Genomic DNA, 26,533 nt, shown 5'->3' with positions numbered 1-26,533 from the left:
CATGTGCTTGTTAATTTTTGAAGTCCTGAATAAAAGAACAATGGATCTATTGATGGAAGTCAATATTCTTCATAATCCTTACCTGAGCAAGGAATTTATCCGCTGGTAGTGGAGGAGGTCTTCCGTTGACATCAGTGGCTTCTTTCAAGATTGCCAGGACTTCATTTATCCTTCCCATAGCCAGGAGCCATTGGGGGGATTCTGGAACTATCCTGAGGAAAAGATATCAACGATATGTATTTTCTGCCATAAATTTATTAACTTTTAATATTCTTTAAAATTTGAATGCAAAGAATGAAATATTTGCTGAAATCATTGGCCACTGAGCAGTGAGAAGCTAAGGGACTAGTAGTGACAAAATATTTTCATAAACCCTTTTGAACTGGTTGATTGCTGCTTACAAGAATATTTCAATTCAAAAGAAGGAGTGATGGTCATACTGTGTGAACAGGGGTGCCGACTTAGGAAAAATATTGGGGGGGCCCAAACCAGGGATCTTGCCCCGGGAAATTTTATAAGTGTTGAGTTTTAAGTTTTTTAAGCATTTTAGAAGAGTCATATGATCAACATTAGATCCGTGATAACTTTAATCTCGGTATCTAGACACTCCGGGGAAAATCGACAAGCCTGACACATTTTTTTCTCTAACCCATAACGAATTTTTGAGGGGGCTCGGGCTCCCTCAGGCCCCATGGAGTCAGCGCCACTGTGTGTGAAGATTTTCTAAGTCAAATGAGAAAATTTTGTCTATTACTGATGTTGAGGATGGAGTGTCACCCTTTGTAAAGCTATTCCCCCAAATAGGATGGAGGAACTCTCAAAGACTTATCTTGGATTGAGCAATGACATATCTTTCTTCAAAACAGTGACTATTCCACCCCAGTGACGCAGCGAAGGGGGGTTTTGGGGGATAAACCCCCCCTCCCCCCCCAGAGCTTAGAGAAATTTTGAAGTTTAATCCATTTCACTTAATTGGATTAATATTACTGATAGAATACTGTAAATATTAATAAAATATCCCTCAGAAGGCTGCAAAACTCACTATTTTGAACCATTGATATGAAAAATTTTCTAGGGGAGAGCCCCCTCACCTCCTGTTTACCCTGGCGGGTATTCCACAACCTCAGATACCCCAGTGTTTTGCGCCTAAAATCCCCTAGCCTTAATTCCTAGCTGCGCCCCTGTTCCACCCTCTCATAGCTAACCCTTGTACATACAAATGTACTGCATGGATCTTCTGTGCTAATCTTATAAAATGAACTGTAGTTGTATTACTCCCTGCTATAATATTCTTGCAAATTTTGCCCGCAGATACAAGTATTCTTTGAAAGCCTTGTTAAATTTTTGTTACAAATTTCCATTTTGTTCTCAGTTTGTTTTAGTGTGGGTGTACAGTAGGGTATTGCATTGAAAATAGTTATAAATTGATTCCCTATGCTTGAAAATGGGGATAAGTGCACCGCTAAAGGAATTGATCACTTGGTTTATGCAAAAAAATACCTATAATTGAATTGTGAATACTCGTCAAAATGATGAGAAATGGTCCTTCTAGGTAGATTATCAACCCTGGTCCTTCTAGTTTAAAATGCAAAAATGTTTTACATTACAAAATATTTTTTAAATTGATGCCAATATTTCAAAAAATGGTAATCATCCAAAACTTGTCTAAGATTTATGTAATTTTTAGGAACCATTAAAATTGATTGTGAATTACTTACCACCATAGGCTTAGAAGTAAAACTGCTGGAAGAGTAATAGCTAGCTGTTGCCACTGCCATCCTCGCACCACATAACAAATGCCAGCAATTGTGATGTAACTGAGAGGAACAGGAAAAAGGTATGATACACCAGATATGGTCCTCCACTTTCCTCCAACAATCTCCATGCCTTGAAAAGATACGAAAATTATTTGGGAATGTATGATTTTCGTGACTTCATTTGTTTCTCTGTTCCGTGCTGAGCTACCTCACATAGACATTTTTGAGCCAGCAGATATCAATTGACCTAAGTGAAATTTGAATAGAATAATTTATAATAAGTTGAACTCATTCTGTCCTTGATGAGGGTCAGTTCATAAGACACTGACACATGATTCATTTCATCATTTGAATTTTCAAAGTTTTTCTAGAGTTCAACATGGAATTCCAAAACTTATAGCCTGAGAGTATTTTTAATGTTAAGGAGTATCTTGATAATACAAAACATAATTTTTTTTAAATATGAGAGATAACTACGAAAATCTGCGGCGTTTCTATGTGGGGAGGGGGGTATGAGGGGATAGATCCCCCCAAAGCATCAGAGAAATATAAATTTAAAAAAATATTGCCTAGTTTTGAAATCTAATAACTGCATCTGCTTAAATTAAAATTTTGAGCAACACAATGATGTAAAATGTATATCCAGGCATGCCATTTTTCCAAAAATTTCCCCCATAGCCAAGGGGTTTCTGGTCCTTCTAGGTTAAAATGCAAAAATGCTTTAAATTACAAAATATTTTTTAAATTGATGCCAATATTTCAAAATATTGCTACCCCAGGCCATCCCATCTCCCCCAAAGCATATTCTTAGTTAAGCCACAGAAGAAAATAACTATCCCACAGATCTTCCTCAGTGTACACTTTATTTAAAAAATAGTTTTTTCCATAGGGATGGGCTGGTTCAGTTAGGTATTCTGTTCAAAATTCGACCAATACCTGAGTTCAGACCTGAAGTCGGAGATGAGGCAAAAAAAAATCAGTACCAAAATATTTTGCACCAAACCCAACTCATAAAACTTTTCTGGAGCATAATTTACAATACATATTTCAAAGTAGAAATAACAATATATATTCAATCACCTTGTGAAATCACTTGTGTTATTTTAGGTACTTTTCATGATGTGCTAACAAAAAAATGTATAGCTCTTGAAACTTAAGTAAAGTAAGGGAGATAAATATGAACAAGATCTGAGGGCCCAAAACCAGAATGGTAACCTTCTAGAAAATGCATCTGATGGTCCTTTAAATGAATATTAATTGACTTACATATGACAAAGCCGCTAAATACAACACTGACTGAAACAAATCCCAGGAGAAACCGGATGAGGAAATACAGTTCTAGCCAAGGTGTTGCAGCCAATATTATGCCAAATGTAATCTGTTGAAAAGCAATAAGGTAATGAACAAATATTATTCAGTTGATATGTAAATATTCATGTAATAACTCTACGATAGTTATATTTTTTGCCTTTTATATCCATTATAAATATTTTTATACCTTAAATATCATGTTAAACTAGGGTGACTAGATCAGAATTTTAAATTGTTGGACATTTTAAGGAAACAAGGCAGACATATGATAAATATTTAAATTCCTTTTTAATTTCTATGATCCATTGAAAAATACAATATACAGTTAATATCTTAAACAATGTCATTATTGTTATTTTTCAAATACATTTTCATATTTCTGCAGAAATTTGCATCACTATTCTCCGTTCATTTTATCTTTGTGGGTGAGCTGGTGTGGCCAAAGCAAGTGGGCGTGAGGGGAGGGAAAGTTTCTCATCACGTGACTATCCCTTGACCAATCAGCAGACAGTAGGCGTGACCTCAGTCAGTTGCTCTCAGACCTCCGTTGTGTTAACATCGTGAATTTACTCGTAGAGCAGTGTTGCGAAACCTCATGCATTCTCCTTGCATGTCTCTAAGTATGCCTTTCACCAAAGATGCCTCACTCAGCAGTGACAATGTCATGGGCTTCGGTGAAAGGATTATCCTCACAGGGGCGCGGCTAAGAATTAAGGCTAGGGGGGGTTACGGGTGCAAATAATACTGGAGGGCCTGGGTGTATGGCATACCTGCCAGGGTAAGTGGAAAGTGCGGGGGCCCTCCGCCAGAAAAAAAATTAAGATAAATGGTGAGTTTTACGGCCTTCTGAGGGATACATATTTAATTAATCCTCACACTATTTTATGAGTCATAATAATGCAATTAACTAAAATAGATTTAACTTAAAAACTTATGAGCTCTCGGGGGGCTTTAACCTCAAAACCCCACCTCGCTGCGCCACTGATCATCAACACCTTCCAAACGAATAGGTATTTGGTCTTGGCACCGGGGCCAAAATACCTCTCACCATCCATGGCTCTCACATTTTCCATGACAAACTAGGGTGGCTTTGTATATTTGGCAACGTTATATTTACTGCTCCTCTCTCTCTCTAGGTACTACCTTTACCCCATCAGTGAAGCCTTCGGAGAGTATCCGGGCTCTCATGAAAGCTCACCCACAAACATAAAGTGAATAGAATATAGCTTAGGATTAAAAAAAATGCATGAAAACACCTTTTTTTTTGCATAAAAAGTAAGTACATATGTATGTGCTATCACAGTTTTAAAAAAGTTCCCCATGTAAACTGGAATAGTTCATGGAAATTTATTTTTATGAGAGACCGACCTTACTATCACAAGCTTTGTCATTGTTAATTAGAAGCAACATTCCCTTTGAAGGGAGTCTGGATCCAGACAGGCAGCAAAATTCCCCTTAAATTGAATATTTTTCAAACAAGGACATAGAAAATAATCCTTAGCATCTCAGGTATCATCTTATCTGCTATATATGTATTCGTATTACACAGTGGCTTACCTAGGGGGCACGTCCCCAACACAAACTAATTAATTTTTGCAGAAAAATATTAATGTACAAAACAAATTTATTCAATTCCACCAATATGTTTTAGCAATATATCTCCCTGACATCCCATCAATTGTGTATTTTTAGTGCCAAAATAGCAGAAAATGTCATTGCTAGAGATAAAAATTTTTGCAATTTCTCCAGAGGGGGAAATTGCGAACTTGGGAAATTTCGCAATTTGGGTTCTTCAACGGCAAACTGACGTCATTCAAGTTGAGAACCCATACTATGACTGAATGCAAATAATTAACTTGAGGGCAGAATGAGATCTCATATAGGTGCTGAAATGCTTTCTACTGCTGTAGCACTGCTAATAAAATGCTCTCACTATGACAGGACACCCCAATCTGCACCAATTCTCCATTAAAACTTAATTTCTGACTCTAGTCAACAGTTTTTAGTGCCCTTTTCGTGGCAGTACTTTTTATCTGGCATACACAAAAGATGTTAGGGCTTTTTTAAAACCAGTTTTTACAATTTTACTCAGAGTTTTATGAAAATTCCAACATGAATGAGTTGAAGCTAGTTTTTTTGTCTACTATTCTAATATTGCAAGGATAAAAATCCACATTTGCTGTTTTCTCTTCTGTACAACTTGAGAAAAGTATTTAACTTAAGAATTAGTTTTTAGTTAAATTTAAAACTTGACTTCGTTAAATTTTGTTGTGTGCTGCTCACTCTCTGAGTGAGTAGTAAGCAAATTCTCTTTTTGCTATGCTACTATATTACGTAGGTAATTGCACTTATGATATTTCAGTCAGAGTGGTCATGATTAAGATGGAGAGAGCATTTTGGTCACAAAAATAATGTTTCACACCACCATTCTAAAATAATATGCAATCAATGAGATATTCACAAAAATCTTATGCATATTGTATGTGTATGTGAGAACTTCACTGTAGTGTGTGATTTTTTTAGCATACATCTAACATTTTCAGTCTCACCTGAAGAGCCAGTGAAGCCATTAATGTCAGCTTACGTCCAAAGCGATCCGACAGCAGTCCAGATACAAGACCTCCAATGGCTACACCAGCAAGGAACATCATTTCGGCCATCATGTTTAAGTAATGTCTGGAACACACAAGGTTCCACTGAAAAAAAAGATTATCCATGCTATTTAATTCCACTCTTCATAATTATTTTGCTTGCAAAAATCAACATTTTCTACCATTGGTTTCAAGCAATGATGATGTTTCTGGCATTTAATGCATAATGCTTCTGAGCTTTGTTGAGTTCAAAGGGATGCCATAACTCAGGGAGATCAATGGGGTAAGTCAATGTTTGAAGTTGATGATGATAGTCCTCTCAGGGGTGAATATAATGTAGGCAGCCCATGCCCAGTGAGAAATGGGTGGTGGAATCCACGTGGAACCCACGTGGAATCCACGTTGAGTGGTGGATATTTGGTGGTGGTGGATATTGAGTGGTTGGACCCTAGTGGAATCCACGTTGATTTCAAGTGGATTTGTGGTGATTATCATAAAATGTTAAACAGAATTTCTAATTTGTGGAACTTAACTCTCTGGTGACATTGCGTCATTTATCATCCTGAAACCACGCTAGTTATGTGAAAATGTATCGCACATTCTATTTTTATATAATTCGTGGAAAGGCAGCCATGAGAGCACATGAAAAATCGTAGACACATATATAGAAGGTTTAGATATAGAGTGGTTGAGGTTTTAATGGTTTTAGGACAGCACCAACTGCTGGTTTAATTTTTCCACCAAATTTCCACGTGGGTTCCACGTTGATTCCACGACCAAAAACACGTGGTATCCACGTTAATTCCCCACGTGGGTTCCACGTGGATTCCACCACCCATTTCTCACTGGGTGGGGGCCTGGGCTGCCCAGAAATGAGGGTCTATGTACACCACAGTCAAATATAAATCTAGAGGAAATGCAAAAGGAATTAAAAAATAAAATAAAAGAACCATAGTAAAATGTATCCCAGCTGCAACGCTGAAGTACCGGGTGTTTCAAAATGAATAATAGGGATTTGACCCTTTATAATATTCAATACACTTAGGCCATAAATGTTAGATCAAACAAAAGAGTAACTCAAACAGTTTTGTTTGTTGGCAGCAATGCACAGGTGCACCCAATGTATATGCCGCCATCCACTAGAAAGCACTAGTGGCAAAGATTGCGACTAGTGAACAGAAAGCTTTTTGTGTTTTACATTTTGCAAAGACAGAAGTTGCTGTGCAACATTCATTCCGTATTAATTTTGGTTGTGATCCTCCAGGTAATAATAACATCCATGCCTCCACTAACAGTGGAACTATAAAAATTAAGAAACAGGATTGAAGTAGCTGCTGCAACAGTTACTCAGGAGACAAAAGTCAACAAATAGGGTGGTTTCCTATAATTTTTTTATTGCCTAAATCGAAAGATTATTACTCCTGGAGTATGCATTTCATGCTTTTAGATTTTTGAATGACGATATCTATTTTTTGCGATTAAATGAAAATTGAAAATTTTCAAGCGTGCCAAAACGTGACAAGTAAGTATGAATGCTGGGAAAAGCCCGTGTGACATCGTTCTGGTTCTCGCTGCCGCAAGTGAGGTGACCTTGGGGCGAGGCTTTGAGCGCTGATACGACGCAGGATGCTAGCAGGTAGCAGAGTACCCAGCTAGCTGGTAGTGCTTGGCTTAAATAAGGATTATTAATGCCTTATCAAGCGAAGAAAACTTTCCGACCTTAGCCAGTTTTAATAGTAGATTATTAAGACATGTTTCCCTGAGCTCTGGGTCTCTTGCATGCATTGATAATCTCAGACGATGTAAAACTCCTATCTACTCGTATAGAAACTAGGTCCCTGTGAAGTCACGTGGAATGGCATCGCATTGGCGCCAATCTGGCCTTTTTCAAATAAGGATAAAATTGACCATTGCCATTCGTCAAAACTGGTATTTCTAAAACCAAATAATTTGTATATAATGAATACACTAATGGTGGGTAACGAATCGCAATCAATGCTTTTCGTTTTCTTTGATGAAGGAAACTACCCTATTGGGAAGAACTCTCATATTGTTTTGATTTGTGTGAGAAGGATAAAGAAGGACACCAGGGAAGAAAAGGAAGAAGTACATCAGGGAACTGAAGTAAGAGCTTGGGAAAGTGTAAAATGGAGAGTTACAGTAAATCAATCTTAGGACTAAAATACCACAAATGAATGTGTTGCAGAGGTCATTATTTTTATTGAGGCTGGAGAGTATTTCCTTACCTGTCCCTTAACAGTCCTTCCAGTTATGCTCTCATTGAATCCCCAGCTGGTGCACGCCTTTACTGAGGCATTAGCTGGAATCGGTAGCGGCGGGGAGTGTGAAAGGATTGCCTCATAGTCTACATCCCATATCTCGCACGGGTCATATTCCATTTCATCCAACTGGCTTGACGACATTGGGAAGAGAAAGAAAAAACAATTGAATTCAATCTAACGGAAAAAAAAATTCTCCCAATGACCAAGTATATTTATGTGCAGGTTCTACTGATGGAAGTGTCCTGAGAGTGGTATGATGTTTACAAATGACCTTAGCAATGGAAATTCACAACATGAAGCAAGGATAGGGAGGGATTAGTCAAGGAAAACTCAGCATCAAAATAAAACTTCTATCAACAAGTCCATCCAGTTAATAACCCATCCAATTGATGAGGGTTTAGAATTGTAGTTACATATGGTTTTATACTTTCCCAGCAAGTAATATGAGTGAAATATTATTGGGCTCGCTACTTACCAAGAATTAAACTGTAGGGAGTTAAAAAATAAATGAAGTTATGATAAATTAGATACAGGGTGTTTCAGGAAGAATCTGCAATACTTCAGGAGGTGAAAGGGGAGACAATTTGAAAACAATTTTTTTTGTCCATGAACATGGGGTCAAAATTCCTCAGTTACTGAGCTACGGAAATGCATTTTTTTGGATGCACTTTTCAGTTACTATGAAAATGGTTTTTCTTGGGTATCCAGTATTTTTCAGTTTTGAATTAATACTCTGGATTTTTAAGGTTATTATATAATTTAGGTTGGAAAAATGTGCCATCACAATTGCCTGAAACACTTAATCTTTGATCTTAATTAAACAAGAACTTTGAGCATATATCAGCAATATGAGTGGGCAATCTCCCCAATTTCTAGTTTAATTGTTTCAGACAATTATTATAGCACATACATATTCACCCAGCCTTAATTATTTAATGTAGTAAAAAATCAGTGTGTGTGCACAAATATTTTGTTAACATGCATAGCATTTTATGACCAAGTGGTGTGCATGTGGCTGTTTTCCTGCATGCTGCATATTGCACCCTCTGCCAGTAGTGTAGCCAGAATTTTGAAATGGGGGGAATTTATCAGAGATTTCGAGGCCTTCCAGGGTGTATGGAAAACACTCCTGGGCCAAGGGGAGGGGGGTCAGGGCATTTTTGATGTTGAAAACATGATTTTCAGGACTCAGAAACAGTATTTTGAACAAGTATTTATTAAAATGAAGATTTTTTTATCCATGGTACTTGTACATGAATACTCGGTACTCGTACATCTTACTCGTTTTTGGCATCTCTCTTAAAGGCTCAAGGGGGGTTTGTAACCCAGAAATTCCCCTCCCCCCAGTGGCTAACTTACTAAGTGGCTAGTTAAACACTCCAGAGGTGTCTGGCAGGGTATTATGTAGATGTAGGCGTAATATCGTTGGAACATTTCCTTTTTTACTTGCAAACAGCAGGTGTCTAAACACCCCCTGACCCCACATGCCTGTTGATACCATTTTGCAGGCTAGTATGTAGATGTAGTTCAGTGATGGAGCCAGGATTGGGGAAAGGGGGATGAGTAGGTAGGTGGCGTAAGGGGTAACCTCTCAATATTAGTGGGACTTCCAACAAAATAACCATTTCATCCAGGATTGGATACCCCAGGGGGGCCTCTCTTCGGATCCACCACTGATGTAGATGAATCAATGCTCACCGCATCCTTCTTTGGAACATGGCTCAGGTTCCTCCAAAATGTTGAAATGCCACCTTCCTTCTCCAGGAGAGGGACCAGGTCGCTGGGCGGGGCACACCAGAAGTCGCTGTCGAGTGACTGGAAGGTGAAGGCGTAGATGTGCCACGTGCATGGGAAGTTTAGCAGGGAGAGGAGGAAGGTGAGGCGGAGTTGCCATTTGCCGAAGTCTCCGATGGCATCCGTCACTGGGTCGAACTCCTCCTCATCCTCGTGGTGACCTCCAGCAGGCTTGTCTCCGGCCTCCTCCGCTTTCGATTTCATCTTCTCCTCCTTGGTGATTGCCACGTCCCTCCCATTGCTGACTGGGGTTGGAGGCTCCGAAGCCATCGTAACGATCGCTGTAAAGGATAAGGAAAAGGTTAGAAAACATCACATCGTAGAAACTCATACCATTTGAAAAATGTGTCAATTTCTCATCAGAATTTAACATCCAGTAAAAGTATTCTGGGTGATATACCACCTCTACCTAAAAATTTGAAATCTGCATGTATAAAAAGAAACTTGGTTTGAAAATTTTATTTAAGGCCTGATTAGACAGTATGTACATTAGCATGAACGACTTAATGTATGTACAAATATATTAACACGTGAATGCATGCAAAAATGCTTCTTGTAAACACTCAACTAGTGAGGACGCTTGAACAGATAACAGAAACTGTTCTAATTTGGTTCATGCATTCGTTCATGTTCCGTTCCGGTCCATCATAATAGTTCATTCTAAGGCCAGTACTAGGAGTTTGGTCATGGGGGGTAAAGATCAGTTTTCTGCCTCCCTCCCATAACATCCCCTCCCTTCCTCTGCAAAATATAATACATCCGTGAGCTATTTTTTGAGATGCACTTGTTGAAATTACACACAATCTTTGCTATCAAGAACTCTTATTAATTTTGTAGCTTAATAATTTATAAAGTAATAATTATCGTTAAATAATTTAATTAAAAATAAATAACTATATAAATAAAATTTTAAAAATTTTGAACCTCCTGAAATATGCCGCCCGGGGCAAGTGCCCCTTTGCCCCGCTCTGGTTCTTGCATTCACAAAATAACTCCTATGAGTTAATCTACTGCATAACCAGTCCTTTAGAGAAGTTTGCCATGAAAAGAAGGAATAATTACATTATTTATATGATTATACCGGACTTGCCGATTCTGGGAAATTTTCCCACAGCCATTTGTTGGAATTTCACTTCTGGGGTCCGGGAAAATTTTAGAAAAATGACATGCCTGGAAATACATTTTGCATAATTTTGGCAAAAAAATAACTTTAAGCAGATACAGTTATTAAATGTCAACACTTGACAACAGTTATAAATATTTTTATTTCTCCGAGGCTATCCCCTCATCCCCCCCATAGTAACGCCACAGGGTAGTGTCTTTTTGCATTCCCATATTACTTCGCGGGGCCATCATGGATGGACTGAAAGGACTTAGAAATAGGCTCTATTAACCTCAGTAAATTTCCAAGTGAAACAAGGAATCTGGATAACGTAGTGGTCTGCGCAATGGCTCGGAAAACCAAAGGTCTGTGGTTCGAATCCCAGCTCAGTGAAATTTTTTCTCATGGCAATATCAATGTGCCTTTCACCGCCGTTCTCGCGGCAGGCTGGAAATATTTCACTAAACCAATATAGTGATGACATCTGGTAGACTCCGTGCAGTCTACGACCATACGTTACGCATGTGAGTTGAACGAAGCATACCCTCAAGGATGATGACAATATGAAATTGCCCCTTGCGGTCTACACTAACATTAAAAAATTCAGCTGTATGCAGTGTGTAAAGTTGAAAGAACGTTCAAGGGAGACGATATTTTTTAAATCGTGAGTGGTGTACCTATCAAGCGGATACATTGGAAGGAACACAAATGCGCGCCCACGCACTGAAAACGTTACACGTTTTTGGCAGCCGTGTCGCCGTACTTTGTTCCATAAGTCCCGAGATTCGAAGGGATCTCAAGAGCGATTAGAGGTGCTTGGCTTCAAGAGATTTCATTGTGACATTTTCGAAAGAATTGATATCTTTTGTGCTAAGCAATACTTAATTTCTCATTGATTCTTTCATAGTATGTATTATTTATATACTCGAGGAATAGTTTAAATTCAATCGCTTTATGCGTCGCAATTTTCTATGCAGTGCAATGGACACATATTTTGGTGGCTATTTATGTTCATATAACTTTGAAAAATGCAATTTAATTATAAATATGTATTTATTTATGTAGATTATGTTTGTATCCTCATCCATGGGTCTATTTAGGACTTGTTACGCGTCCGTGGAAGAGAAGGTACAGTAACAAAGTCGAATCTTGGATATCGTTCAAGCAAATCTTTTAAATGTGCATTGTAGGTACTCATTTCCCAACAATTTTTTAGACTCTGACGCTTGGAAAAATCTAAATATCGCCATTTTTCCTTTACTAATTTATTCAGTTGACCTCTTTTCTAGTAATCGGTTGTGGTATATCGAAGGTCTTAGCCCAATATTGGGAAGATGGTTCAGTTCAGTTTAGTCCGAGTAGTCTGAGTCTTCCTCCATTTCATATCTCATACACGCTTCACGATAGACGCGAGCGTTGAGGGGCCTCCCTAAGAGGCCGACCAACCGACCTGGCAAGACCGCCCCTGACGGGGCAATCGGAGGAGTAATTACTTGCCTCGGGAGGCGTAAAAGGTGTGAAAATGCGGATTATAACGCTTCAAAGGTTTCAAACGCTTCACTTTACCATGTCCCATTTATGATATAATTGCCTTGTACAAAACTGACGAAAATTGATATTGTGTTAAAGATACGGGTTGGAACTTTAATGAATGCAAAGAGATTTATCTAACTAGAGCTCAACTGTGGCTGCAAAAGAAAACATGTTTCTAAGTTACGAGCCACCGAATTCGTCGGTTTGATCCACCAATAGGAGTTAGGTGCATCAATAAGAGGTAGCTAGGTTACAGAGTTCTCCTCCGCGTTGATGAAGGAAAAGAATTGACGCGGAAGACAACTCAGAGACCTAACTGCTTCTACTGCAACTATCCGCGGAAGCCTCGGTCAACATTCGATGGAGCACTGCTTGAATCAATACGTTTACCTAAAAAACTCTTTGTAGACGAATTTCGCAACGTGGCCGGATTCAATTCGCTGTCCAATGGACATGATACTTTCCTTGTTTATTTAGCCCTATCCTCAATTGCATCAGGAACCATGTTTCGATGATGTATGTATCCAATCAGAAGATGCATGTCAATCACCTCCGGCGTTTGTGTAAACAGCTAGACAACTAGCGCAAGCGCGAGTATGTCTGTCCGCAAAATTGGATTTTCTCCGACTCCGGGAATTCTTTCTTCGTTCTCCCGTCCAACAACCGACGAGGGTACCGAAATGCATCGCCTAAACATGATTTAACGCCCGTTAATGTGGCAAGGATTCTGTTCCTTAGCTATACAGCAACGATCCTGGCGCAGATTACGTAGGAATTGTTACGCCACGAGACATCCTTTTTGGGCTGAAAATCGTTCTGCACTAGTCATAGATTTTGTGTTAGCCCACCCCAAAAAATATTAGGTGAGGTATTCATTATTTGATTAAAAATGTGAGTCATTGCATAAACTTTTATAGGCTTGGCATTCGACACGATTCATGAAGCACGCGTAGCATTAAATTAGGTTGTATGGTAACTCCTTCTCTGGCATCATCCCGATTTACTTCTGTGTTTCTATGTGCATGAATCCAAGGAAATAGGATGTATGGTATTAAAAAATTCAAGACTAGAGTCTGGCTTCCTTATAAATTCAAATATTTGTTTCATGCTATCGTATGGTCAATTTTATTACATTTAATTTAAATCAGTCTATTTTTGAAAAAGTAGAAAAGTGGCAAGAAATTAAATTTATCGCGAAAATATGGTTCCACCGTAAGTCATTTCCCTCAACGCCGCAGATAATCACCTCGAATTTCAGAAATCGAGTCGAGAGAAAGAAAAAAATCGAGTAATTTTTGTATTATACGAATATTTATCTATGTATTATGCGTACTAATACATGTAAATGTTTCAACGAAAAACTTATATCTCTCCTGATTGCTTCGTGTATGCACACTAGTGAATAAAATTGCCTTTGTAAGAAAACCAATATAAAATAGTACAATAGGGATAATGGATTGAGAGTTGTTGCTATATTTATCGAGTTCTTTCGCGCAATTATATCAATAGGTCTTTTTATGAGTACCTACTCTCTGGCCAATCAATTAGTACATTTGGAAAAAATTATGCCTAGATTCGTCATGGCATAATGATAGAAGAATCTTTTTGTAATTTCGATAATCCAGCATGTAGTGCTTGGCAGTCCCGCAAAGATCTTTAAAATTCGACCTATTTTTAGTGATCTTTCTGAAAATAATTTTCTATTTTACCCACCTAACAGATTTTATTCACTACTGGATGAGACATGGAAATTTCATATGTGCTCCACTCATTACTCTCTTGTATAGAATTAGTAATTTCAGTGGTAAGGACTCCCGCTATTTCTTTTTCTTTGCGAGCTTGAAATTCTGTCATTGCTGCGGCTCGGACGGTATAAAGGCCTGTTTACACGGTACATTAACACGTACGGGTTAACGTCTAAATGTATGAATGCGAGAATGAACGCCAAAATGCACCGTGTAACCACCCAACTTGTGCGAATTCATGCACAGAAAATAGAACCTGTTCTAATTTGGTTCATGCATTCGTACATGTTCCGTTCCGGTTCACAAAAATCATTCACGCAAACGTACCTACATTAACTCGTACGTGTTAATGTATCGTGTAAACAGGCCTTAAGACCTGATTGTCGCTATCACTGACGTGACTTCGTGGAATTTATTAATTATTGTGGTAGGAAAGCAAAGACCACATAGTTTCACATTATTTATTAATTCGACAATGGCTTCAACGTTAAGGGTATTCGGTAGAAATCAGTATAAAATATTTTCCGTGGAGTTTTCCACCTGACGATGACGTCCAACACCGAAATCGCGGTTGTATAAATAAATTTTGTGGGTTCGCCAAATATTTGCTTTTCAATCCCCTAGTTACAACAACACTCTGAATAGGGAAAATTTCCCAACCGCAATATTCACTTTGTTCGGATCCACTTTGCGCGCCCTTTGACTTCGGTGAATATGCTTTATAGCATCCCACTTTTTTCCCATCAACAAAATGGCGTATTGAAAGCATCCATCTAGGTCACATTACGATGATTACCGAAGTGGGTTGGGTCGTATTCGTCCTTGATTTCCATGCAAATGCACGCCCCATAAAACCTCCGCGAAAGTCTATTGATGATTGAAAAGAATGACATGAAATTGCTCACTTTTCATATTTATCGGCGCTTCAATTCCCGGAAGATATGATCTGTATACTCTGATTGCGGTTTGTTCAACTTAAAGGAATTTCAGGATCCGCCCTATAACACGCTATTTTGAATCTTGATGAGATGTACTGATCTAGAAAATAATGTAAGAATTCATGAGGAAGGCTATATTTTTCGTTGATATGTTTTTCAACTCATCGGCATTGTGCCAAGGAAATTCGATCGAGGTAAGTCCGTAATACGATACATTTGAGAGGCGATTTTATATTCACCGGTCCTATTTGACCACGGGGTGATACCGTTTATTTTACGACAGTAGAAAGTTCTGCAAGTTTTATACCTAATCGAAGGTCATTTAACCTTATATGTTTCAATGGGAGAACAATATCGATTTTTATTGGAAGAATATCGCCATTGTGGGAAAACATTACTGTTGTGAACTGGTAAATAACAGGGTTAGGGCATATACATACATATACCTGTACATTTCGGTATTTACCTGGTTTATTACTATATTTAGGGTAAAATTATAAAATTAGAGTATTTATGATTGCATGGGATTTATAAATAAGTATTGTTTTGGAAAATTCAGGGTGATAACTTTGAAAAAGTCTTTTGAAAGGGCAAATATTGTCTTTCGAAGGACATTATCCTTCTTTTTAATTTTTTTAATCCTTCAAGCCAGTTCCGGGAAAATGTATGAAACTTAATAGAGTTATTAAACCCTAAATATATATAATATAAATGTGAACTTATAAGTTACGTCCGTAACCGTAACGTTGTAACATTGAGTGAGTGATTATTGTGGAATTTTCTGAAATAATCACTTTTATACTCACGTGTGGCTTTGTGACCTTCGCAAGTTTTCTTACGTCGTGTGAGACATGTCGTGACCGCGTTCCTGAATTGAATAATGTGATTTTGTGGTTGAGAAACTCGAAAGATGAGCAAGCGTTGCGGAGAAAACGAAGATAAGAAGCCCGGAGAGCACAAGAAACACAACGAGAAGCTCATTAAAGTGGTATTTATTGTGTTGTAGTGGCATAGATTGGGCAGTTATGTTTGTGCCTTTTCGTACCTTAATATTTTGATCTATGGATTGCCTGCACATAATACTTCATGAAATCCTGAAAAAAGTTTTTTTTCGTGATTTTTGTACTTCGTGAGCTGTTATTAGAGCCCTACACGGAATCCGCGAACATAAATATATCTTAGGGGTTTTTACACTGCAGCCCTTTATTTCTCATTACTTCACGCATTATTTATCAATTCTTTAACTTCCCTGTAGTTTTTTTTCCCACTATCGTTTTCAACCTACCAATGGACTTTTATACCTTGGGGAAATTTTGCCTTCGTTTGTTATCTAGGTTATTTATTTACATGTATTTACTTGCGTATTTGTATGTATTTACTGAGTAAATAACTTATAATCAGGGTAATAATACTCCAGTGAGCCCTAGCACGTAGCACTAAATTTTTAAGATAATTCACAACAGACTTAATTTAGACAGCAGATTTTATTGAAAACTATATTTATTATTTTTTTATGTTAAAAATCGTCATTCATTATTGAAATCAGACCCTCTGGATCTTTACACGCATGAAATTTGCACTGTTTTACGTATTACCGTTAAATTTTAGTGGTTTTGAATATATATACCTATACTATATGCCATAAATACAAGAATTTTGAATATTTGCTCAGAGTATTTATCTTGAGTCATAAATACCCGATTTCGATGTGATTAATCTATTCGCGGCTGAACGAGGCAGCTTTTCGCCTTGGTTTCACGTCTTTTCAGAATGGATAGTGCTGCCTCTTTATCTGACGCAGTATGTGATTGAGACCCAGGGATGTTTGCTAATATTCTTGTGAACCGCCAATATGTAGTTCTGATTTTATATACAAATATTTAGTGCAATTTCCTCCGTAATGAGAGCTTTAGTTGTGCGGAAGTACCTAAGAAGATCAATAGAATATAGCGGTGGTCAAGGCTTGTCTTGGAAGTTGAAATTGCTGTGCATGTTAAATGAACTTCCTTACCTTCAAAAAACGCCAACGAGACAATGACTTATTAGAAAATTCTGGGACATATGACCTTTGGATATATATTGATAGCTATGTTTTCTTTTTAAGACGCAACTTCGTTACTATGGTGTAAAGTTATAACTCATGAAAATTGGTCTTTTATTAAAGATAGTCTTCTTTTATGATGCCACGATCTTAACGCAATGAATATGATGCGTAACAATTGGTGGAATGCTAAATTTTGGTAATTGGATTACATTGCACATTATAACAGAAAATAAACTATAAATAAAAATATAAATAAACAGAAAAATGAACGTAAAAAAATTACAATTTTCTTTAAATTACAAATGATGAAAATAAAATCATTTCTACCAACATATATTTTAAGTAGGGTCTATTAAGGAATCTTTCACTTGTAATTGTGTGTTGGTATAAACAAGACAAGAACGACAGTCCGTTCGATAGATTACGAAAAACGGTTAGTAAATTCTATCAAAGCAAACAATAGAGTTTGATAATTGTTACTAAACGAGTACTTTCGTAAAATTAATCATAACTTCGATGATAGTTACCAAACTCTGAAGAGTATAGAATTCATGCAGTTATTTTTACCTAACTCTTTCGTACAATTGACCAAGTTATGAAATTTCGAAATGTTTGATAAAATTTATCAAGGACGTTTGATAAAATAAATCAAGTGATTCATTATTTGCATAAAAGTTAAAGAATATTTAACAAAACTACTCCCTATCATACCAGTTTGATAGTTTTTGACAAATCTTTTTTTTGTGTTGATTTCAGTTGCTGGTCTCTATCGTAAGTGGCATATCGAGAATGAAATGAAATAGAGTATCGCGCGGTATATCGTTAAAGGGTAACAGAACAAGCATTTTACAAATAAAAAATCCATTTAGCTGACGCGAAGCCTATCCTACTAGAGCAGAAAATGGGAAGAGATTAGCTTGCCTCTTCAAGAACATATGCCCACAGTGCATTACCGATGCGTGTGTGGATGGCGCAACCTCAGACAACGCATCGCCTCCTCCACAGCGAAAACATAATTCTATTTTCGAATCTTTCCTTCTTCCGATCATTGAGCTCTGATAATAGGCTCCTGCCTCTAAACGCGATTCTTTCTGGCGCTATCAGCAAACAGCGCGACGCTAAATCCAGTCTCAAAAGTGATTCCCAATGCGTTACAATTGTGAGATATTCAATACATGATCTAATAAAACTGTTGATGGCTTCATATTAATCTACAATGATTACTATAAAAGGAAGGTTATCGTTTAAGCGCTTTAAGGATATTTTACGTGAATGCAAACCCTACTTTTTATTTTATAAATTTTTTAGTCTATGTGTAATTATACATAGATATAATTATACATAGATATACTCTATATATAGTTACAATTGTGAGATTTTCAATTACATGACCTAATAAAACAGTTGATGGCTTCATATTCAGTTACGATGGCTGGATGGCTTCCCTGTTTATGGGCGCTCGCCTGACTCCAAAAGTATTGTCTTTTTTGAAATGTCATTTGGTTTTTAGATGCAATTTAATGATTCCATCATCTGTTGAGTTTTCTTGAATTTTATGGCTGTCCATCATCAGGCTCAACTCATAACATCGTGTGACGAATTCATAGTTTTCTCTCTTTCGCGAACTCGTGAAAGCGAAACCTAGATTTCGTGAGTGACCATTGTCTTTGGGCGTTTTTCTTGGTAGTGCAAAGACATTTCGCGATAGGGTGATACAATGGCTCGTGTTGAACCATTTCGCGAGATGGGTTGGTACGAAATTGCGAGAGAGCAGGTTACGAGTGACTTGAGTAGCTGTCGATTTTCGCCACCTCCATTGGATCGTGTGACTGGTTTCGTGCTTTTTCCTGATCCGCATTTCCTAATCCCACGGTTGCGTAAGATCTGAAGGAGCGACTTCTCGTATGCACATGGCTTAGTAACGGGTGTACTCCATAGTAACGTTTATCAACGCTGAGGCATAGATGTAACATTCTCCTTTGAAAAGCGTGTACACTCTTCCATGTACTATAAAGCCCAATTACGACCACTCACTCACTCACTTATACAAATTTTTGGGGTGAGCGAGACGGGATAGGACAAAAAGTATTATGGCGACCCCCTCTAAAATTGTCTGAACCTCCGGGAAAAATTATGAAAACGCTAAATTTCTCATTATTTATCTGTCTTTTCGTCAAAAATTGAGTATGGAGATTAGTTAAAAAAAATGGCCACCAAAGTCCAATGGCGGCGCGGCGATCATGGGAAGGAAGATACAAACAAATAATCATAGCAACATATTTGTTTATGCAAACAAAAGGAGCAAAATTGGAAAAGAAGAAAAAGGAATTAAAACGAAAAGATGATAAAGATAAGGTGGGAAATTTACAAATTAATTTTGAATAATCAATTGCCTAATGGCTTCTTTCCATATGAACGCAAATTTGTTAGCATCAAAGCGTATTGAAATGAAAAGAAGAGAATTATAAGGTAGGAAATTACCTATTAAATTTGTTAAATTACATTCTATATATAAAATTTCGGTGTTATTAAAATCGGAAGTATGCGCTCGGATTTTACTGTAAGAAAATTATATAATATAGTTTTGAGATAATTATTTTCCATAAGAATTTTAACAGTGGAATGTAACAAAAAAGTGATCATGGTTAGGTGATTTTTCCTCGAAGGTTACCTACCTAAAAGTTTCATGTAATATATATTATTTTTCTAGTTTTTTAACGAAAACATTAGGATAAATTTTACCATCGTTAACGTAGTGGATTAAAATAACCCATTACACGCCTCGTTTATTATTATTGAGAGAACAATTTGTCTTCATGAGGAATAGCCCTGAAATTCTTATAATTTTACAGGTATTATTATCAAGATTATTAATTTTGGTTAAAAATATTAATTATAGCTTATGTATCCTTGAAATTCGGATCGCTCCGTCGTCTTTTATGCGAGTGGCGACTTTTGCGATTTCATGCAAATGCGCGGTTTGTGACAGCACATTCAGCGGCCTACTGGAGAATTCTCTACTGAAAAATTCAAGTTCCGCACATACTATTCTAGTCTCTTCACTAATCTCTAACTAGCCCTAAAATATTACCTCAACTTTTTGGTTTCAAAGTGGTCGATTTAGGCTCGACGACAATTTTCGCGTCCCGTTTTTGGTTACTGTGGATGTTTTCCAGCCTTTTAAAATCGAGTCGCTTCGAGTGACGGAAAAAATAGGGCAATTACGTGAAAATTGTAGCCACTTTGCAGTCCATTTCCATAAAGAGAATTCCCCCGCGGCCTCAAAACATACGAGTAATCACTCTGTTATAGTGCTTTCTGTAGTCGGAGGTTTTCGGGGGGAGTGTTTGCCTTACTTTCAATCGGAGCTACTGATTACTCATGATTGACGGGTTATTTTCGAAACGACCTTCATTCTTACCATGTCACCTATGAACCATATAATCCATTAGAAACATGATTCACTCGTGAACGGTAAGACACTAAAACTTATGCAAATGCCTAAAATAGCTCTCCTCTGCGAGTGACGTTTTAATTAATAGTGTGCTTTTCAGTTGTATGAAACGAATCATTTAATGAACGAGTGCTCTCGTAACAGGTAAACGTAAGGTAAAAACTGAGATGATAAAAAATTATATCAGAGGTATTTATTACGCTTGTATTCATCATGTCCCTTCAGTGGTGGATCCAAAGAGGGGCTCCATCCCCCCCTGGATTATCCAATTTACACTCGATGTAAAAAAATGTACATAAATGTTTCTTTTGAAAACTAAATTCTTATGATAATTAGTAATGAGAAAACCTTAAAGCGTTGTTACATACCTGGAAATTTTCAAAAATTTCAAAACCTCCCGGATCCCCACTATTGATGGAAGCTTACCCCTTAGGTCCACCACTAAGTCCCCCATTGTCCCTATCCTGGATGTGCCACTGCGTCCATTTACAGTTCGCTGAAAACACGGTGCGTCAACATAATAGTGCGATATAGAGACTCTGCACTGGTAATCACGTTCGAGTCACCGCTCCTAAAACCTCTTGTTCCTCCGATTACCTCCATTCCTCGCCTCTGATTAAGGCCTGAGCTCCGTCGGTAGTTCCGGAGGCCACCGAAGAAAGTGCTGTGATGGAATTTAACGAGTCATTTACTTGAGAACTGCCTCTGGTTCGTAGCACTTTATCGTCGTTATCTCTTTTTGATATACATTCGTTTGTATTTCAAAATGGATGCCTTTATTTATGTTTTTATACAGTTTTGGGTTAAGTCCGGTAAATAACGTCATTTTCCGGAGGCAAATCTCCGTTGACGTAGGTACCATCGATCAGCAGCAGCTACTTTGAAATCTTATTAACTTGTAATATACTGACGATGAATATAAAAGAAGACTCTTAACAAAATCTCAGTTCTTATCTTGAAATACATCCTTATAAAGGAATAAAAAATAACGTTGCTCTATATTCAAAGATGAGTGTCATAGTCTGTGGCAAAAGATACTAAATTTTCCACGGGAAGTTTCATTGCAATATTATCAAATACACATTGGCCTCGCTTATGCTTATGTCCTTGCTCAAGCATGTGGAGGATGCGACCGACAGCTGAGGTCATTTGCGCCATGAGGTAAGGGTAGGTAACGAAGGGTGGAGAGAAACCCGGTGTCGGCATTAGCCTGCTCCAAGGCGCCAAGGGAACCACAGCTTAACGTCCCATCCGACAGACGGAGTGTGCGCTTGAAATGTCTTCCACACAACATTCAAGTCGTTGCTCAAGTAGTCAAATTGTACTATCATGAGTGTTCTATTAACTATTTACTTACAATTTTGCTATACTATTTTTGGGTGAATATTTTTTCATGATGAAAGAACATAAGTGTTAATTATAAGTATTAATTCCAAAAATCAACAACCGACCAAGGCTTCAACACAATGTGTCATTTTCAAGGTTTCAAAGGTTGAAACCAGGGTCGGTTGTTGAGTTTTGGAATTAAATAGTGTGGAAATTACAATTTGTGTTCTTTCTTAATGGATATATCGAAATTCCACCAAATCAAGCAGGAAACGATTTTATACGAATATTTTTCAATTTGAAAATCAATATGTAGATTTGATCGGAGAAGACGACCTCTCCTCTAATACGTCTTGAGCATTAATTCTCAATTTGTGAGCATTAACATTAGAAACAATAAAAAAATATAGTGCTCGTAATGAGCTCTAAAGATATTGGCGTACGGGTTTTATCGTATTTTGCTTTAATTTTTCAATGTGGAAGTGACGAACGTAATTGCGTTTTATGTCTTTAAAGTTTTAAATAAACGAAACTACTTCTATGAGCTTTCATTCATTAAGTTCATACTGTTGTTATGCTCTTAACATATAATAATAATATCATTAGTCTTTTGGCTTTTGTAAAAACTGATTTACTTCCATTTAAAAAAATGGGTACAAAATAGACCCAAAATGCTTGGAAAAAGTTCCTCGATGGCTTAAAGCGACAGAATAAGGAGTGGGCATTGTAGCTATTAACCTTTACTGGAAACAGGAAATCAATTTATACACAAAATGAAAAAAAATCATGAAAAACAGGATTAGTGAAATAGTATTCCATTTGTTATCTGCGTGCGCTACTTAGAGATCGACGTGGGTAACCATGAACTCCTTTTGGCTTCGAAAGGTATCGGAACATTTCTTGACGTCAGTATGAGTTAACATGACTTCAGCGTAAGCAGAGATTCGTACTTGGAATTCGCAATGAGCCCACTCACCTCCAGTCAAGGCGTCTTGCTTTCTCGACCGCTATCGCTTTCACTTAAGGAGTTGGTTGAATAAGGTATATCGACTCGAATTAAAATATGAAAAAACACTTTCACCCTTACGAGGACGCTTCATTCCCGCTCGCCATTTCTTTCCTCATGGTGATTTGTTTGTTTAAAACTTATGTTATAATCTTGAAATATTCAGGATATAAAGAGTAGGCCCTTGTCAATATCTGCTTGTGTATAAATTTGTATACTTTACAATTCCTTTCATATTACTTGTAACTCTCGTTAAAAGGCAAGATTTTAGATCATAAAGTTGCATGAAAATATCTATATCGATGACAAATTTACATAATTGAGACATAAGTAGATAATTATTAAAATGGGCTATGCTCTACTCTATACTACTTGAAAATGTCTGATCGAAAACGAAATATTAAATCAAGCAATAGTTCAGGAAAATAAGTGAAAGTAGGACCGGTTGAGCGGGAATGATGCGTTATTTTAAAGACTCGCACGTATTAGCACCAAGGGAGTTGGTTTGAACGTGTTCGTGGGATTGAGATCCGTTGTCATCTTGAACTTTTCAAGGTTTATAAAGCAGACCCATGTAGTCATTCAATTTGGTTTATGATAATTGAACCTTAGAGATTATAAAGAGGTACAATTTTCATATTTGAGATACATTAATATACTCACAAGGGGGTTTCTCTGAAAATTTCAAGGTGATAACATAATATTTATGCAAGTAGGGGCGAAAATAGGTTGTTGCTTTGGGTGGGCGGTTCATTACTTTCCGCGATTCCTTGGTGGTATGCAACACATACAATCTATAATGCGTCTGTGGATCATGGGCGTAGGCAAGTGACATTTTAGAGATGCATAATTTATTTTTAAATATTGCTTGATAAGCTGGTGAAATGAAAAATCACAGGAGAGCCACCTTTAAGATTATCATAGTTTCAATCACGAACGCTACAAAAGAGGATCCTCAAGTCATCCTCTGTGTTGTCACCCACCGCGCATTTAAATGGGTTTACAAAAGTCGTCACTTGCGTCGCTGACGGACAAAGTGATCCGATTTTCAAGGGGAAATAAGATATAATTCGGTGTGTTAACCGAAATTTACTTACATGACGATGTGATCCATCAAATTCATAACTTTTCAGCCTATTCCTTGCAATGACAAATATTATAAGTCAAAATATCGGAAAAAAGTTTATCGCATTGCACTCATCGCAGCGCCGCGCACATTTTTGAAAACCGATTAAAATCCGACCGAAGTGGCAACATAAATCAGCTTTCTGTTACATGGAATAGGGTCTTTTCCATGCAGTCCTCTTGGTTTCAATTTTTCCCGAAATGATGGCCGAATCCCTTTTAGAATCTCCTCTAATCCGCCACAGTAAACAAATACTACCTCAAGAATAAAAGACTTGTTGAACGAGCTTGATAAGTCCGATTGAGGCTGTTTTGTGCCAGACGCGAGAAGGTACACTCAAAAGTATGCGGTCATTCGTACGGTCCAGAATTCTTAATAACTCGGGGGGATATACGAGGGAGTTAAATGCTGTAACTTTACATGATGCAGTTTTCACTGCACCGCAGCACGTATATCAGAACATAAAGTCTCACGTCTCTTGTAAAATAACCTTTAGAAATCCTCATAGAGTATTTAGAATCGTATATTTCGATAACCATTGATTATTATTTTAACATTGAAAACTGACCTGGCGATACCTAAGATGGTGAAAGGCATCGTAATAATGATTAAAGCATTGAGTTGAGAAATTTATCAAATGTAGAAACTAATATTAAGTAAACTATTACTATTGGGGCATTCTATGTCACACTAACCAACGTTTTCACTCAAATAAGAACTACTACATCTATGCATTATTTTTCAAATATAAAAACTAATAACGTTCATGAGAAATTAAATTCTAAGGTCTACTTCACGGATATCATCCAGAAACAGTACTTTTTTAATGGTAAGGAATTGCCACAAATATTCTTTATCTAAACTCTGAAAGAAAAAGAAGATAGAATTTTATATTTTTAACTTGAAAACAACCTTTCATTTAAATAGATTCAAGCTGAAAATGTTGCACAAAGCTATTACTGTGCAACCAAGTGCTCTTCAATTACGTTGTAATACTTAAGATGACACATTTTTAGCAATTTTACCGGAAAAAAATTGAGAAAAATTTATTGGAAGGTATATTTTTTCGTACTTCCATGTAAAATTATCATTTTCAATTTCGCATTTTTATTAAATGTGTTTCCAACACTGTATGAAAAAATGAAATGCTTCTCAAAAATTCCTAAATGCCTATCTTCTTATGTTCTACCGGCTTTGCGCTGAACTGAAATCGAATCAGCTGAAATTTTTAAAATGTAAATAGTTTAAAATTCAATGTTTCAACAACAAAAACTTGTGAGCACAGTTTATCGCTCAGATCATTCTATCGTTCTTTAAGAAAACTTTATTGCCCCCGTTTATGTGAGTATAGCCAAATTTACATTCTGCAAAATTATATCATACATGGAATTATAATCTGTTAAATACAAAAGGAGAGATCAAAATGTTAGTGTTTCGGCGACGTTACGGACGAATCAGTGGCTTACGTCGTTAGACTCAAAAGTAGACCGCTAAGATATATTGTACGGCCTTGAGTCCAGCTGATCGTGAATTCGCGGCCTTGATCCTCGCTTGAGGAACACATCCGTAGTCTTAACGGGTCACGTGTTCGGTTTAAAAGCTGGTAAAAATGGGGTGTGTCGTCTGCATGGTTTAGTTTTCACTGCTTACAAATTTGACTTCCTCTGTTCGTTCTTCTTTCATTTTCGTTTATTCATTCATTTCGCCCCGACCTCTTTTCTGACTCACCTTCGCCAGGTGTTCAGACCGAAGGTTTTACAGCAGAAGAAAGAAACTTTTTTGGAGACCGATGCTGTTTTAAGCTAATGACATGCCTACAGCGGTGAACGTCATAAAAGAGATTTCCGATCAACTCCATCTGCTGTTATTTCGAGCGTTACTTTAGCGGTTTCTCGATACATTGAAAAATATCAATTATTCGGGAAATTGCTCGTGGTTCTTGGTTTCCACCCGTGGTTATTTATAGATTTTATGCGCTATTCCACGCCATAACGTTCTCCAAGAAAAATTTCTTAGAAATTAGGACCTAGCATTCCATGCGATCATAAGTGAAAATAATACTGTTTTATTGCCTAATTGGATATTTAGTGTTCAACTGCGAACAAAATTTAAATACTAGTTACAAATGACTATAATAGTAATATTTTATGATTATATTATCTACCTTCACTCTAAAATGCATGTTGATGTAATATTTCGGAGATAAAATAGATCTAATGTTTGTTTATTTTGTGTGCAAATGATAAAATCGAAGTTAACAGTTTTTGAAATCGTAAGAGAGAAGATGGTCTTCAAGCTTATAGCCTCTGAAAAACAAGAAGATCTTTTGGAAATGTTGTACATTGTAGACTGTGCTATCACTAGCGGGATGCAGGGGGTGTTGACCCCACCGCGTCATTCAATCAAATGGAGCGACAGCAGCTTTCAAAGTATTACTGTGTGTAATGTATGAGTGAAGTCTTTCACGGGGCTCTAATCCTGACTCTATCTTCCGGGTTTTACCTCGCGTAGCTGTTTATCAGTT

General features: G+C 37.2%; 1 protein-coding gene across 4 annotated transcripts in view; it reads right to left on the bottom strand.

Annotated features, from left to right (window-relative positions):
* The window catches only part of LOC124165377 (organic cation transporter protein-like), a 217,037-nt gene that overhangs the window by 9,223 nt on the left and 181,281 nt on the right, over positions 1-26,533 (bottom strand). For all 4 annotated transcript variants that reach the window (XM_046542759.1, XM_046542757.1, XM_046542761.1 and 1 more), the window contains exons 2-7: positions 9,640-10,016; positions 7,906-8,067; positions 5,618-5,764; positions 3,024-3,135; positions 1,719-1,887; positions 83-212 (exon numbers count right to left, since the gene is read on the bottom strand). In XM_046542759.1, the coding sequence (XP_046398715.1) occupies positions 83-212; positions 1,719-1,887; positions 3,024-3,135; positions 5,618-5,764; positions 7,906-8,067; positions 9,640-10,005 (1,086 nt within the window). In that variant the 5' untranslated portion in view covers positions 10,006-10,016. The remainder of the gene's footprint in view (positions 1-82; positions 213-1,718; positions 1,888-3,023; positions 3,136-5,617; positions 5,765-7,905; positions 8,068-9,639; positions 10,017-26,533) is intronic.

Source organism: Ischnura elegans, chromosome 9, assembly GCF_921293095.1.
Source record: "Ischnura elegans chromosome 9, ioIscEleg1.1, whole genome shotgun sequence".
Classification (NCBI taxonomy): domain Eukaryota; kingdom Metazoa; phylum Arthropoda; class Insecta; order Odonata; family Coenagrionidae; genus Ischnura; species Ischnura elegans.
This window is presented reverse-complemented; position numbering and strand designations above follow the sequence as displayed.